Below are 15696 nucleotides of genomic sequence, written 5' to 3' on the forward strand. Positions count from 1 at the left end.
ACTTGCACGATTCCCAAGAAGCGCTGCAGGTACAGAGACCCAATCAGGGTTGTGAGATATCTCAAAGAAACGAGACAAAGGAGGAAATGAACGAGCTTCCCCGTCTTTTCAGAGGCAGAATGGGTTTAATGAGGTCAGACTCGCTCCAGCTCTGCTTCCCCCACGTTTTAATCATTTGATTGATTCGCCTGCCAGAAGTGAATAGTGCTAATTAGGTTGAATTAATCCCCGTCTTGTGTAAGTGACGTTGAGTAAAACAGGAAGACATCACTTCCCCTGACAGTTCTTCTGGTGGTGGGCTATGGATCTCACCGCTTTTCATTTCTGTGATCTTCTCTCTTTCTGTGGTTTTATCTACCAAGGTCATTTGTGTGGACTGGAGCAGTCTGGCTGGAAAAGGCTACGTCATCCTCAACATGTCGGATAACTACGACTGCGTAAGTTCCTGCGTTCTTCTTCTTCTGTTTAGCTGTAGGGTTAGGGTTATGTTGGGGTTAGAGTAGGCTAAGGTTAGGGTTAGGTTTGGGTTAGGGTAGGCTAGGATTAGGTTAGGGTAGGGTTGGGTTAGGCTTGGGTTAGGGTAGGCTAGGATTAGGTTAGGGTAGGGTTGGGTTAGGCTTGGGTTAGGGTTAGGTAGGGTAAGGTTGGTTTTGGGTTGGGTTAGGATAGTGTTAGGTTTGGGTAAGGTTAAATTAGGGTAGGCTAGGGCTAGGTTAGCCTAAGGTTAGGGGTTGGTTAGGCTAGGGTTTGGTTATGGTTAGGGTTAGTGTAGTCTAGGGTTAGGGTAGGGTAGACTAGGGTTAGGCTAGGCTAAGGTTAGGGTTGGGTTAGGTTGGGTTTGGGTTAGGGTTAGGATAGGTTAGGAATTGGGTTAAATTAGGGTAGGCTAGGGCTAGGTTAGCCTAAGGTTAGGGGTTGGTTAGGCTAGGGTTTGGTTATGGTTAGGGTTAGTGTAGTCTAGAGTTAGGGTAGGGTAGACTAGGGTTAGGCTAGGCTAAGGTTAGGGTTGGGTTAGGTGGGTTTAGGTTAGGGTTAGGATAGGCTAGGGGTTGGGTTGTGTTTGGTTAGGGTTGGGTTAGGATAGGTTAGGGTTGGGTTAGGCTTAGGTTAGGGTAGGCTAGGGTTAGGTAGGGTTAGTTTGGGTTAGGTTGGGTTTAGGTTAGGGTTAGGATAGGTTAGGAATTGGGTTAAATTAGGGTAGGCTAGGGCTAGGTTAGCCTAAGGTTAGGGGTTGGTTAGGCTAGGGTTTGGTTATGGTTAGGGTTAGTGTAGTCTAGGGTTAGGGTAGGGTAGACTAGGGTTAGGGTAGGCTAGGGCTAGGTTAGCCTAAGGTTAGGGGTTGGTTAGGCTAGGGTTTGGTTATGGTTAGGGTTAGTGTAGTCTAGGGTTAGGGTAGGGTAGACTAGGGTTAGGCTAGGCTAAGGTTAGGGTTGGGTTAGGTGGGTTTAGGTTAGGGTTAGGATAGGCTAGGGGTTGGGTTGTGTTTGGTTAGGGTTGGGTTAGGATTAGGGTAGGGTAGGGTTAGTCTGGGTTTGGGTTAGGTTGGGTTTAGGTTAGGGTGAGGATAGGCTAGGGTCAAGGTTGGGTTAGGTTAGGGTGGCTGGTTCTTGCGTGGCTCAGTAGGTCATGCTGCTTCGCCATCAGCAGCCGGAGTCTGAGAGAGTGCAATTAGCCATGATCTCTCTGGGTGGGTAGATGGCGCTCTCTCCCTTCATCACTCCCTTGCTGACTGGCACATGCGTCTGTTAGCTGATGTGTCAGGGCTGGGGATCCGGCACTTTCCTCCAAACACATTGGCTTTGGTGGCAGTTAGAAAAAAAGGGGCGGTGGCTGACCTAGTGTCGGACCTAATGTCGGGAGCATTGCGGGTGGTAAGGGCAGTCATAATAAGTGCGTGGGTTAATTGGCTCAGCTAAAGAATCATGTTTGGAATGGAGATGTGTGAGTGTGGAGAACCTTTAAATCAGTAAAGAACCTTCTTACATCAGCTGAAGGTCCTTACCATGTTTAAAAGGTCATAGTGAAAAGGATCAGCATGTGTGTTCTATTAGTGTATAAAATGCAGGCGACTGCCTTCTTTGTTGGATGCGCTGGATTTTGTCAGTATGCTTATTATGAGCTTGTTTAATCAGAGTAATGGTTAAACACGTTTTCGCAGCAGAGACTGGAGCTTCTTGCCAGTGCGTATTTTTCCCTCGGCCAGTATTCCAGACCGGAGCGTGGTCTAATGCTCATATTTTGGGAGTGTATCTGCAGCACAGTGAGCAAAGCCTGTGGGAATATCGGTGTCTCCGCACCGAACTGCTGACCGCACTGTTTGCATGGCTGAAAATATTAAACAAATGATATTTGTCAGACACAGCTTTCTACTATAGAGTACATATGAGCTTTAGCTTTCCTACAGTGAGCATATATATATATATATATATATATATATATATATATATATATATATATATATATATATATATATATATATATATATAAAACAGCTGTGCAAATGAACACTCATACAGAGCTTGTCTAGTCCCGGTACAGAAGTATCGCCAATAGAATAGGACTCTCTGGAGCAGAGAGTGGTCTAGTAGAGGGGTATAAAGCCCCCCAGCATTGAGCTGTGGAGCAGTGGAACTGCTGTGTTCTCTGGAATGATGGATGATGATGATCCATCCAGGACCCAGTACAACCCCCCCCCCACACACACACACACACACATCACGCCATACTAATTGAGCTGGATAACCGTGTGTCCCCATTGTCCCTTGTGTCCCTATAGACCAATGGTAGGCTGATCATCCAAATGGTCAGCCTACCATTTGGATCAGCATTTTAAGAACTAGGTGTGTCCAAACTTTTGACTGGCAGCAGTGGCAGTGCCAGCACAGGCTCTCCTTAAGCACATTTTCTGTAGATGCCACTGCAGCAGGCTGGCCACAAAACACACACTCGGACACACACTCCCTTTTTTGTTTCTCTTTCTGCTCTCTCTCTCTCACAAACACACACACACACACACACACCATCACCGAAAACTTTGCCTGTCCGTCGCCATGGCAACCGCTGAAAACTGTGCAGTTATAATCAGTCTGACCTTCTACTGCTCGCATGCCGACAGCTGCGTGCCAAATTGACAGTGTGTGCAAACCAAGGGGAGGGTCCGTCGATTATGGTGGGTATTTGTATTAGCAAACAAACACTGCAAGGACGGTGCTCACCAGAGGCAGGGAGGGCCGAGAGGAGTTCAGAGTGGAACGTGGGCTCTTCTAGCTCATGGCTGCATTTAACACTGCGCGATATGGGCTAGGAATGTTTATGATCTGATTGGTATTAGGGATGGGCTTGGGTATGTGGGGTATAACCACCCCCATCCCCCAGCATTGGGCTGTGGAGCAATGGAACCATGGAACGGTCTTCTCTGGAATGATGGATCTTTAGGATGAGCCGGAGTGGCTGTACTAATCCTCAAACATCAGGACCTGATCTTACTAACTTGCTGAATGCAATCAAATTCTCATAGCAATGCTGCAACATCTGGTGTAAAGCCTAGAGTTCAATACTCTTGACTTTAGAAGAAACCTTGGATGAGCAGATGGGGAGGGTGTCCTAATACAGTCCAAATAATAAGAATATACAATATATGTCCAAATATTTGTGGACACCCCTTTTAATGAATGCATTCAGCTACTTTAAGTTGCACCCATTGCTGATCTGAGACAGATGTGCAAATGCACACACACACAGCTTGAGTAGCCCCTTTTGAGAAGTACTGCCAATAGAATAGGACTATCTGGAGCAGGTAGGCATGAACCTATTGGCACCTTGTTTAATTCCAGGCGTGGGCTAGAGGGGTATAAAGCCCCCCAGTGCTGAGCTGTGGAGCAGTCCAATACTTTTGGAAGGAGTTGGGGATGATGAGGTGGGGTGGTGATCATCAGTCAACACAATGACCTCATTAACGCTCTTATGGCTAAATGCTATCAAATCCTCATAGCTATCCTCCTCCAAAATCTAGTCTTTGGACAGTAGAGTAGAGTTACTCCAACAAAAGCAGGAGGTCTTTTTAATACCTTTGATTAAAAAAAAAATCAATGAATCAGCAGGCGTCCCAATACTTTTGTCCAAATAGCGCATGTTCGCTGTCCAAACAAAATCATCAGTTTTTGAAGGTGGAAAAAAAATGAGAGGATCTGAGACACTTTGACAAGGAACAAATTATGATGGTTAGATGCCTGGGTCAGAACATCTCCACAACAAACTCCAAAGCATCTCCTACCATCACAGCTGGTATGAAAACTATAATTTACTGTGATTGAAATCTCATAAAATTTCATGTTTATCATGTTGCTACGGAGCACTGATCAGTGTAGGTCCTGAATCAATGAGTCACTGACTCTCTAGAGTCTAGTCTCTCTTATACACTAGCCCTCCCCGTTCTGTTTAGCCGATGAATCATCAGTTGATGGTGCGGGTGGCCCCTGAAGTGGGTTTCTAGTTTGACACAAGGACGGGTAGAGGACGTGGACATGTCCAGTTTTTTAAAACCCATGTCAGAAAGGGTTTTGTGGGTTCAGCTGAAGCCTGGCTGCTTTATTCAAACCTTTCCTGTCTATTAAAGGACATATTTATTTAGACAGGAGTAGAATAGATTGGAGCACTCTTATTATTCACATCATATGGTTTGAATTTGCCTTTGTCTCACATGCTAGCTCTGAACAATTATGACACATTCGAATATGACTATGCTAGCATGTCTATGTGGGTCCTGTATGGGTAGCCCAACATTTTGGGGAACGTTTTGAGGTCCTCGGGTTTCATGTCGGCCATACATATAGATGCACACCAAGGTCAGTCACGGATAAACATTGGGTCCCCATCTTGTATGTACACTTAACATATAAACCCAGATGGGACCCATGTGAGATTAGGGGGAGCTGTAATGATGGGGCCCATTTAGGAAGCCCAACTGGGTCCCAGTAAAAACGCATGTACAGACCCTCTCAGTGGCCAAACTCACCTGGAACCCACCTATCCCACGTTCCAGCCATGTTCCAAGCCCTACTTGAGCATGTTGGCTTGGGGAAACATCACAATAGCAGCATTGAGAGATCATAAAATCTACAAAATCAACAATAAATATCTTAAGAATGAGCAAAAGAGATCAAACAGATCATATCAAGTTCATATAAAACGCTCTATTGCGAGAAATATTGCTAGTATTAATAAAGGTGACAGATTTGACTCCTTCCCTGGGGTCTTAATGAGCTGACATGCTTTGGTCAAAATATCATAAATACCAAAATAATATCTAAACAGCCCTGTTCCACCCAAGCCCCCCAACCCCACCCCACCGTCAACCTTTTTGAGTATTCCTCTCGGCTTCACAAATTCTAAGACTTTACTGCTAAGCTGGCTCTCGCTTGCCCCTGTGTGTACTAGCCAGCTAACATTTACTTCACCTTGAGTTCACAGCTCCCTTCTCAGTTCATGTTGCTCGCAGAATATTCATCTCTGACACTTTTCACTCACGGCTGTCTTTTATATTCGCCAGATTTGACAGGAAAAAAAAGCAGACCCGACTACTTTTACTTCGCAAAGGTAGGGGGCGGAGCTACTCCGACTACAGGGGCTGTATAATACTAATGAGATGGTCATTACTAACTTGGGCAGCCATGTAAAGCTGACAGGGTTGTTTTATTTAACACTTTATTGGTTGTTTGGCATCTCAGCTAATCCACATCCACGTAGCTAAATGTGCACTGTATGTCCAAATGTTTGTGGACGCCCCCTTCTAATGAATGCAGCGATCGAGCAGGAGTCCCTGTACTTTTGTTCATACGATATATGTTCACAAGCACTGCAAAAGTGAGTTTTTAATAATCTGTCCCCTTCAAGCATTATTCAGCATGACCCAGTTATCTCAGAGCTGCCGTTAAAGTCGGGCCATGGTATTTTTATAGGTTCTAACGAATTACTGCTTCTGACAAAGAGTACTGAGTCATCTGAGAAGCTCATCCTCTTGAAATCAAGGGTATTAATAGTGTGTTTGTCCTTCACTTTGCTGCAGTAACAGCCTCTACTCTTCTGGGAAGGCTTTACACTACATGTTGGAACACTGCTGGAACACTGCATTGCTGTGAGGAAAGCTACTGGATGGAGCTCCATCACTTCATCACTCCACAACGTAGTTCCTCTGTTCCACAGCCCATTCCTGGAGGAGCTTTCTATCCCTCTTGCCAATACTTGCCTCAAGAGCATCCCATTGTGTTGGCAGTGCTCTTCTTTGGAGATTATACAAGCAGTGTCAGCAACGGGTGCATCTTAAACCGGCTCAATTCACTAATTAGAGAGGCTGCTGCCTGCTTTTGGACATGTAGTGCATTTGAGGTTGTCCAGTCCAAACCAGAAGTGCATTAATTACTTCATTAATTTGGATGGAATGCACACACACACACACACACAGCTTGTCTGGTCTCTGTAGAGAAGTACTGCCTGTAGAATAGGACTCTCTGGAGCAGATAAACAAGCATGGACCTACTGGCACCGTGCTGCCTAATGCCAGGCTTTCAGACGTGGACTAGAGGGGTATAAACCCCCCCTGGTATTGAGCTGTGGAGCAGTGGAAGAGCTGCATTCTCTGGAATGATGGTTGGTGCTCCATCCAATACTTTTGGAATGAGGTGGAGTTGAGGATCATCATCCAACATCCTGACCTCACTCTTCCATCACTCTTATCGCTGAATGCAATCAAAATCTTCGCAGCGATGCTCCACCCTCCAAAATCTAGTAGAAGGTCTTCCTTCCTGGACAGTAGAGACAGTTCCTCCAACCAAAGCAGGATCAACTCTTTTTAATCCTCTTGATTTCAGAAGAAACAGTGAAGGTGTCAGCAGGTGTCCCAATACTTTTGTCCATATAGTGCATATCCATATGTGAGCTGTCTAATTAACTATTACATCAAATGTATGAAATGAAATGACTGAAGTGTGTAAGCTGATCCCATGCACTGACTCCCGTAGGTTCAGTGTTCAGAAACAAAAAGCCCCCCTCTGTGTCTAAAGCTCGGAAATGGTGGCATCAGCTTCTTTAATAGTGGCACCAGCAAAGCAAATGAAAGCCCACATTTGCATGACTATGACGCTGGACACTGTGGCAGTAGGTGTAATTAGTTTCAGTCGGTGGCCCGGCTCCAATTATCCCACTTCAAAGCCCTACGCACAGCGGCCTTATCAGGAAAGTGTTGAAGGGGAAAGCATCATTGTGCTCGGAGCAGTAGCTGCTTCATGCCAACGTCAATGAGAACGAAACGAGGAAAGCGACGACATTACGAATGCAAGTCACAGTTTAGGGAATTACGATGGTCGGATGGGGGGTTGTCGGAGCGCAGAACATAGAAAGGTCTTGCTCGTTGCCAAATTAAAGGACCATTGAATGTATTTGGTGGGTATTTAAGCTGTTGTTTGAGGTATAACTAGTACGTACACTCTATGGACAAAAGTATTGGGACACCGTTTTTTTTTTTTATTGTTTCTTTTGAAATCCAGGGTAGAAAGAAAAAGAGTTTCTCCTGCTTTGGTTGGAGGAACTGTCTTGACTGTCCAGGGAAGAAGGCTTTCTACTAGGTTTTGGAGGATGGAGCATTGCTGCGAGGATTTGATTGCATTCAGCAACAAGAGCGTTAGCATCACAGTAGTTCCAATGCTCCACAGTTCAGTGCTGGGGGACGCATGCATTGGAATGCATAAACAGACTACTGGATTTTCACGAAGCTTTCACGGTGATGATGGGTTGATAATTGGTGGATAATTGGTGGATAATGTAAATAAACTGAACTCCGAGCTGTTGTCAGTATAGATAAAATGTAGTCCTCCTCCTGACATTGTGTGTGTGTGTGTGTGTGTGTGTGTGTGTGTTTTACAGGAGGAGTTTCGTATGGAGAGTGGTGACAGGCTGCTGGAGATGCTGGAGAGCGCTTTCTCTCAGAAGATGAACAGTCCTCTGGGCTCGTGGCTCATCTCGCTCAGCAAACCCAGCCGACAGGAGCGCCAGCTACTCATGACACTAGCCAACGAGCAGGGTATCACACACACACACACACACACACACACACACACACACACACACACACACACACACACACACACTTTTCACTGCTCAGTTTGTCAGATAGAACAGGATAGCCATGGACTGCACTGTTGGAGACTGTCATGTTAAGCCTTTCCAACTCCAGGATTCCTCTTCAGTAGCGACTGCGAGTTCTTCAGTACCCTGGTTTGTTTATTTACATGGTTTTCTTTATTTTAATTTCTTTATACGGGTTGATTAGGCAACATTGGATAGATAAAATAATGGTAGAAAAGAAATAACACAGTTGCAAACAGTTGGAGAAACCAATATCTGAGTATCTGGGTCTTCTGAAATGCTAAATAAGAAAACGAACTGAGCTGTGAGCGATACAGTAAACATTAGCTGGGCGAAGTGGTTTGGACAGGCTTTAGTGGTTGAACATACGCTAGATATGCTAAAGCTAAGACATTAAGGGCTTTAAATGTCATCAGTAAAATGCTATACAATGCAAAAGCTGACCGTCTAAACTGTATAAGACCAGAGCCGACTCTTCTCACAGACATCCCAGACATTTAACATCCTTGGAGAACAAGTGATGAGAAAAGCACTACAAGGATTTGCCAGAGGATTCAGGATTGATGGAAGGACCATGCTAACGACACTGTGTTGATTATGATGATCACCAGAAGAACTACGGGAGCTACACTGAGAATGCTGAGAAGGTGTATAATATGCTGACCAACGCAGCAAGGACAAAAGTGATCACAAACACTGAAGAAACCTTGGAGATTACAGTAGACGTAGAAGATTGGATAGGTCGATTCTATTGGTGTTTATAAAGTAGATCATCACATACTGCAGAATGTGCTGAGGAGGTGAAGTCGAGAATGGCAATGGTCATGCCGGTGATGGTCATGATTGATGGGGATGTGGAAAAAAAAGTCAGCTAGCACGATTACCAAGCTACGACTGATTACCGCATTGCTCTGGGTCTGGCCAGCAGCAGCAACATATGGCTGTGAAACCTGGACACCATCAGGAAATCTCAACAAGGACAAAGATGATGACCGCTGGGCAAGTTTCCGAGATGGCCAGGACGGAAGAGAACAAGCTATTAAGCCACACTAAATGCTGCTACGTGTGGAAGTGCTCAGAAGATCGACAATAAGCTGGATTGACAACATCATGACGTTACTGGTATTACAGAGGTGGGCCAATGTAGTGTTAGGAGTCTTGCCCAATGACTCTTATTGGTGTAGCGCAGCACAGTCACCCAGACCGGGAATCGAACCCCAGTCTCCCAGGTGGTATGGTAGCTCACTGGCAGGTAGTGGTGTTATCTGTTGCGCCACACCAACCATGTGTTGCCTCATAAGACAGTAAGTCGATCCGACCATCGCAGGGTGATGGCGGTCAGTATAGAAATGAAAGGTGTTTGTTCAAATACCGGCGTTTACTGTTGCACAGCAACAACGCCGGGCATTAACACATGCTCTGATTGATGTTTGTAGGTGTGATTGCCACTAAAGATGTGCTGGCAGCGTTGGGAGAAATGAGGAGGGGCTTATACGAGGTATGTCCATCCAGCCTACATCGCTGATCACCATCCATAAAGGAAATTTTAGCATTAAGATCTTATCTGGTAGAGAGAGGCTGTTAAGTGTGATGCTCGCCCGACCATTTAGGAAACTGCTGTGTGAAAAAAGCTAACAGTCCTAATGTGTATTATACCACAGCTAGTCCTGACCCTGCATTGTGATTGGCTGAGAGATGTTGTAGGAGTGCCAGTAATGACACAAGCTTTTAGAGTATTACTCCGCTACGCGTTTGTTAGCCATGTTAGCTTTCCTATAGCCTTGTAGCTATGGTGCTAAATTAAGGTAGGATCATTTGGATACCACATATGAACAAGCATAAGAATCTGAGACACTGTGATGTTCTAGACGACTGGAGGGTCCAAACACCTCCAAAACATCAGGCAGGTGTTGTAGGGTGTCCGCCTCCATCAGTATGCAGTGGTCAGAATCTACCTAAAGTGCTCCAAGGGGGGCAACCAGTGAACCAGCGATGTGATCCATGCGATCCATCTCACTAACTGTCCATGTCCTGAGCTGTTTCGGGAGCACAAAGGGGACCTACACTACATTATTAGACAGGTGGTTTTAATGTTCTGGCTGATCGGTGCTCAGTTTAATGTATGTTAAAGACAAGTTGACCTTAAAAATGAAATTGGCCTGATTGACCAATATCTGAAATTCGTTCTTGAGAAGTTCCGAACATGATGGACGATCCCATTGTCCTCGTAACTGAACAAATCCCAGACAAGAAAACACTGGTGAATGTCAGGACCTTCATAAAAATTGTAAACAAAGAAAAACATGACTGTGATTAATAGAAATTATGAAAAATCTCTCGTCCTTCTTCCTTCAGATTGGCATCCAGAACTTCTCCAGCGTGAGCACCTGCCACTCCAGGCCCAGCCAGACGCGCAGTGACTACGGAAAGCTGTTTGTGGTGCTGGTCATCATCGGCTCAGTCTGCGTGATCATCATCGCATCTGGACTCATCTACATCTGCTGGCAGCGCCGCCTGCCCAAGATGAAGAACATGGTAGGCGTCGTTCATCGCGAGGCTTGTGTGGTTTGGTTCTCTGCCGTGTTTTTGCCCAACACTTTGTTTGTACCTCCGCCGCCTGCCATTCATCTCATCTGCTATTCATGCACCCCGTACCCCTCCAGTACCAAGCTGACAGAGGTTTGAGATGCAGTGATGGTGTAGGAGTTAGAGCAGGGTGCTGTGATGGGTCCCTTGCAGCCACGTGTCTCCCTGTACGTTAAACGGTTAGAGATCTATGCCAATCAGCCATAACATTAAAACCACACAACCTAAGATTGTGTATATCACCCATGTGCTGGCAAAAGTGCTCCACAAGACAAGCCACCACAGCTGTAAGGTGGGGCCTCCATGAGCATCAGATGTCTAGAAAGTGTCTCGGGTTCTTACCCTTGCCCATTTCTCCTGCCTCAGCACCTCCATCACCTTCAAGAACTGACCGTTCACTCGCTGCCTAATATATCCACCCCCAGACAGGAGCCCCTGGACCAGATCATCAGTGTGGTTCACTGTACCTGGCAGTGGTTTTAATGTTGTGGCTGATCGGGTGTATACGTGTAGTTGTTTGTATGGACAAAAGTTTTGGGACACCTGTTTATTCATTGTTTCTTCTAAAAATCAAGGCTATTAAAAAGAGTGTACCCTGCTTATGTTGGACTAACTGTCTACCATCCAGGGAAAAAGGCTTTCTACTAGATCTTGAAGGAGCATTGCTGTGAAGATTTGATTGCATTTAGAGTCTCAGTGAGGTCAGGATGTTGGATAGATGATCACCACCCCATCTAATCATCCCCAACTCATCCCATCCATCAGTCCAGAGAACATAGTTCTTCCACTGCTTCACAGCTCAATGCTGGGGGTCTTTATACCCCTCTAGCCCATGCCTGGCATTATGCAGCATGGTGCCAATAGGTTCATGTTTACTATCCACTTCAGAGAGTCCTATTCTACTGGCAATAGAAGTGACTAGACAAGCTGTGTGTGTGTGCATTTGCACATCTGTGTCAGCAGTGGGTAGCTAAAGTAGCTAAATGCATTCATTACAAGAGGTGTCCACAAATATTTGGACATATAGTGCGTTCACAGCTACGAGTGTGATAATGTAGGCATGCTGTCTATGCAGTGCTAATGACTGTTGTCTTGAGGAGAGGTTTTGGCCAAGTGGTTCCTTTCAGAGCGAGTAAGGGTTCAGATCTAGGCACTTCTCTAGAGTTTTTGCTGCTAACTCTTTGTATGTGTTTGCGTCACAAGTCGCGAGGAGAGGAGCTCCATTTCGTGGAGAACGGCTGCCATGACAACCCCACACTGGACGTGACGAGTGACGGCCAGGCTGAGATGCAAGAGAAGAAGCACAGCGCCAACGGAGTGCCTGTAGGAGGAGGGGTAGGAGGAGGAGGAGGAGGAGGAGGAGGAGGAGGAGGAGGAGGAGGCGGCGGCAGCGGCTGGCAGGTTCTGGTCAACAAGCCGGGCAAAGAGGAGGAAGACAATCAGGAGGAGGACACCCACCTTTAACAAGGGTGGGGAAACCTCGTTAAAAAAAGGAAGGTATTCTGTCCTGGACGTTTGTGGCACAAAAAAATAACAACAAAAAAAAAAACTCCAGAGCTTTTTTTTTTTCATTTTCCAAAAACATCTGCTGAATATTTCAAGTGATGTGGTTTGGCTTGTAAGGTCTTTCATTTATCCGCACCTAAGGCGGTCCAGCTTAATCGGGCTGCGGAGTGCTTTCAGAAATTGGATCGATACAAAACGGCATGATTCTTTAATAGTCCAGGCACGGAGGGCAGCAGTAAATCATGTCTGTATCGACCTTTTGGCAGAGCTGTTTGATGAGCGTCAGGCCGCGAACACCAAGCCCATAGCTGGGAATGAGAGGTTTGTGGCTATTGGAATATTAAAGGCATAGTTTGGTAATAACTCGATTAACACGATTGATCACTGAACCCGGGCGCAGTCGATCAATCGAGACATGTTTGATATCTGACACACTGTGCTTCTTTAGTTTAGAATTGGCGATGCTACGCTAGCGTTGCTCACAAACACTGGAGTTAGACTGTCACCACTTTCATCTCAGTAAATACACACAAAATTCCTAAATACATCTCTTCTAATTTAACAGATTTCAAATTATTTGAAAATTGAATGACTTTTGACTTTTGTTCGTTATCTAATAATTTAGTTTTTAGTTTGGAATTGGCAATGCTACGCTAACGTTGCTAACAAACACTGGAGTTAAGACTGTGGCTGATCTTAGGGTGAATACACACTTGTATTAAATGTATATTGAAAAGTTAGTAAGCAAGACAACATCTTAAAGCAGCACTATGGAAAATTCGGCATGTCTTGCTCCTGGGCTCCCCCTGCAGTCGGGAAGTGTAATTTTCGCTATGAGCCACTAGTAAAGGACATGTTTTTCTGGACGAGCTGAAAGAAAGAGAAACATCAGTGGGAGTTTAAGAGTGATTATGGGGAGAGAGCGCCATCTACCCAACAGTAGAGGGCACAGCCAATTGTGCTCTTTCAGACTTCGGCTGCCGATGGCAAAGCGGCATGGCTCGTGATAGTGGTAGTGCATTAGCCGGCTGAGCCAGACCTCAGAGCTCAGTCCCGAGACGCTTGTTTTTGTTCTAAACCACTTTGATTTGTCTGCATCAAACAAAGAAATAAACATCTGGATGCTTTGTAAGTGGGTTGAGAGACACTATTAGACATATATTTATTGAGATAAGAAGTCCAGTGTTTGTTAGCAGTGTTAGCCTAGCATCTCCCGTTCTGGGGTCAGGGATCAATCATGTCCATCAAACTTATCCTTTAATTATCCAGTGGAAAACGTAGTTTCCTCCAGAAAAGATTGAAATGAACTTGCCAAACTTGAGACATTTTCAAAAGGGACAGTTCTGCACTTTGTCAAAATGAACCCGAAGGTTTTTAGAATTTCGTAGAATGTCGAAGCAACGTGTTACGACTTGCTACTGCAGTATGAGCATATCCCGTTTTATTTCTATGGATGCACCTAGATACACTATTCGAACATTAGCACATTGTAGTTGAACATGGTTAACGCCGAATCCAAGCCTACATGCCTTGCTCTTTAATTGCTTGTTGGAATGGCCGCTCTGACAATGATCTGTTTTTTAATGTGTCCTGTGTTTTCAGCGTTACGGTCCAGGGGGACGTATGTACGATGTTAGCTGTACGTGTGTTAGGTAAGAATTGCACTGAGGAGGGCCGAGGATGTCAATCAGCTCAACTGTTTCTTCGTTATGCCAAAGCAGAGGTACAGCAAAAAAGAAAACTTTGATATTAGGGAGAATATGCCTCTGATTTGTGCATATTTGCTATATTTAAAGAATGTTCCAGTTCAGTCAAGTTACTCCACAATTCAGTCTGAGTGAAAATATTACGGAGTCATTCTACGAAACGGGTGACGTTTCAGCTCTGAAATTCTCATCCAGCACTTAAAAAAAACAACAACAATCAAACACAAACAGATTTCCCACCTTATTAATTAACACTCATCAAATCCTTATTAATACTATCCTTTTTTTATTCCGGCATGGGAACGTGACGGGGTGGTAAATGTCATCCTTATAACGGCTGCAGTTCTTCCTGTGGTCAAGCACTGCCTGATCTACCACGGATGCCAATCAGTTTAAAATATCATTTTCTTTACATAAAAAAAAAACAGATTTCCCTGTCTTATATTGCGTGACGGGGTGGTTGGGTTGAGCTTGACGGACCCTGTCTAACATGAAAAAGCAACAAAGGTCATTTTAACAGTGTAAAAGTCATTATTTATAGATTTCTAGGAAAAGCGAGTTAGCGTGACGGGGTGGTGAGTCCAAAAAAATCATAATTTTTACAAAAAGTTCTTGTTTTGAATAAATATATCTAATAGAAACACAGACACACATATAATCCTGAAAATAATAAAAGTTTGATGGGATTTTTTTTATTATTATTTAGAATTTATTTGGAATATTTCAGAAGCAGATGTCATGTTGGTCGTGTACTGATGACAAGTGGTTAATAATAGTGTGTAATATGAGAAATAGTACTTTCTCCTACATTTACCTACATGACAAGAACACTTTGGAAAAGCACTTGGGTGCATTTTTGTAGTCCTTAATGCATTCCATCAAATCGTGTCTCAAGCAAATGCCGCCCGTTTCGTAGAATGACTCAATTAATATCCCTGTGGTTTACAGTACAGTCAACTTGCCATATCTGCGGTTGGATGATTGCGTAAGTTTCATGCGTACCGAAGGAAGTGGTCTCAATATCTGCTATATATCACAAGTGACAGTCTGTATGTAACCTGCTCATTCTGCTCAAGTGCATGATGTCATTATAGTAATAAAGAAACCCTAAGCACATATCAGGGGTTGACAGTATTGAACCTATTCTAACAGTGGCTGGGGTCAAACGTCCTAATAGCTGTGACAAACCTAGATGTCCTGGATAGTTCAGTATATCGGTTTTCTGTACGGTATTTACATGCATTGTTCAACAACTTGACTGAAAACAAAAAAAAAAAAAAAAAAAAAATAGAAGAGGCTGATATTGATAATCATAGAGTTAGCATAGTATTTTGTATCCTACTGTACCTGTACAGTTCTGAGAGCTATTTGCAAATTGCACTTTTTTTCATTTGGATGTTTCTCAATGGCTTTGTATGGAGAAACTCTTCAACTGCTTTGTATGGGACGTTTGTACGGAGACACTCCAGCCTCATTGTGTTTATCTAATGTAATGTTAGGTTTGACCATTTTGAAATGCAATGAAATAAATGTTCAGAGAAGTTCAGCTGATCTTGGTGGGCGTGTGTTTGACCAGGCGGTGAAGGTGATGTGGCAGTGGCGCCACCCAGTGGATCGGATCGACTGGCTGGGTTCTTCTGTTAAAGGCACATTCTGTGATACCACAGCAACCTCAAGCACACGGCCGGCCCGTGCATTTTCCCAACAGTGGCAGCAGCTAACAGCAGAAATCGATTAACCTAGTATTAATGTACCAACT

General features: G+C 44.5%; 1 protein-coding gene across 2 annotated transcripts in view; it reads left to right on the forward strand.

Annotated features, from left to right (window-relative positions):
- podxl2 (podocalyxin-like 2) overlaps positions 1 to 15483 on the forward strand; it is a 32049-nt gene extending 16566 nt beyond the window's left edge. The window contains exons 4-10 of one of the 2 annotated variants that reach the window (XR_011978166.1): positions 1 to 29; positions 363 to 437; positions 7918 to 8074; positions 9576 to 9637; positions 10495 to 10674; positions 11929 to 14393; positions 14518 to 15483. The exon at positions 1 to 29 is cut by the window's left edge and continues 244 nt beyond it. Coding sequence is in view for 1 of the 2 variants with exons in the window: in XM_072666135.1 (XP_072522236.1) it covers positions 1 to 29; positions 363 to 437; positions 7918 to 8074; positions 9576 to 9637; positions 10495 to 10674; positions 11929 to 12189 (764 nt within the window). In the remaining variant the exon portion in view is untranslated. Of the gene's footprint in view, positions 30 to 362; positions 438 to 7917; positions 8075 to 9575; positions 9638 to 10494; positions 10675 to 11928 lie in introns of both variants that reach the window. The other variant, XM_072666135.1, reaches the window with a different exon arrangement.
- Positions 15484 to 15696: the final 213 nt, after the last annotated feature.

The sequence above is a fragment of the Salminus brasiliensis genome, chromosome 21, assembly GCF_030463535.1.
Source record: "Salminus brasiliensis chromosome 21, fSalBra1.hap2, whole genome shotgun sequence".
Classification (NCBI taxonomy): Eukaryota; Metazoa; Chordata; class Actinopteri; order Characiformes; family Bryconidae; genus Salminus; species Salminus brasiliensis.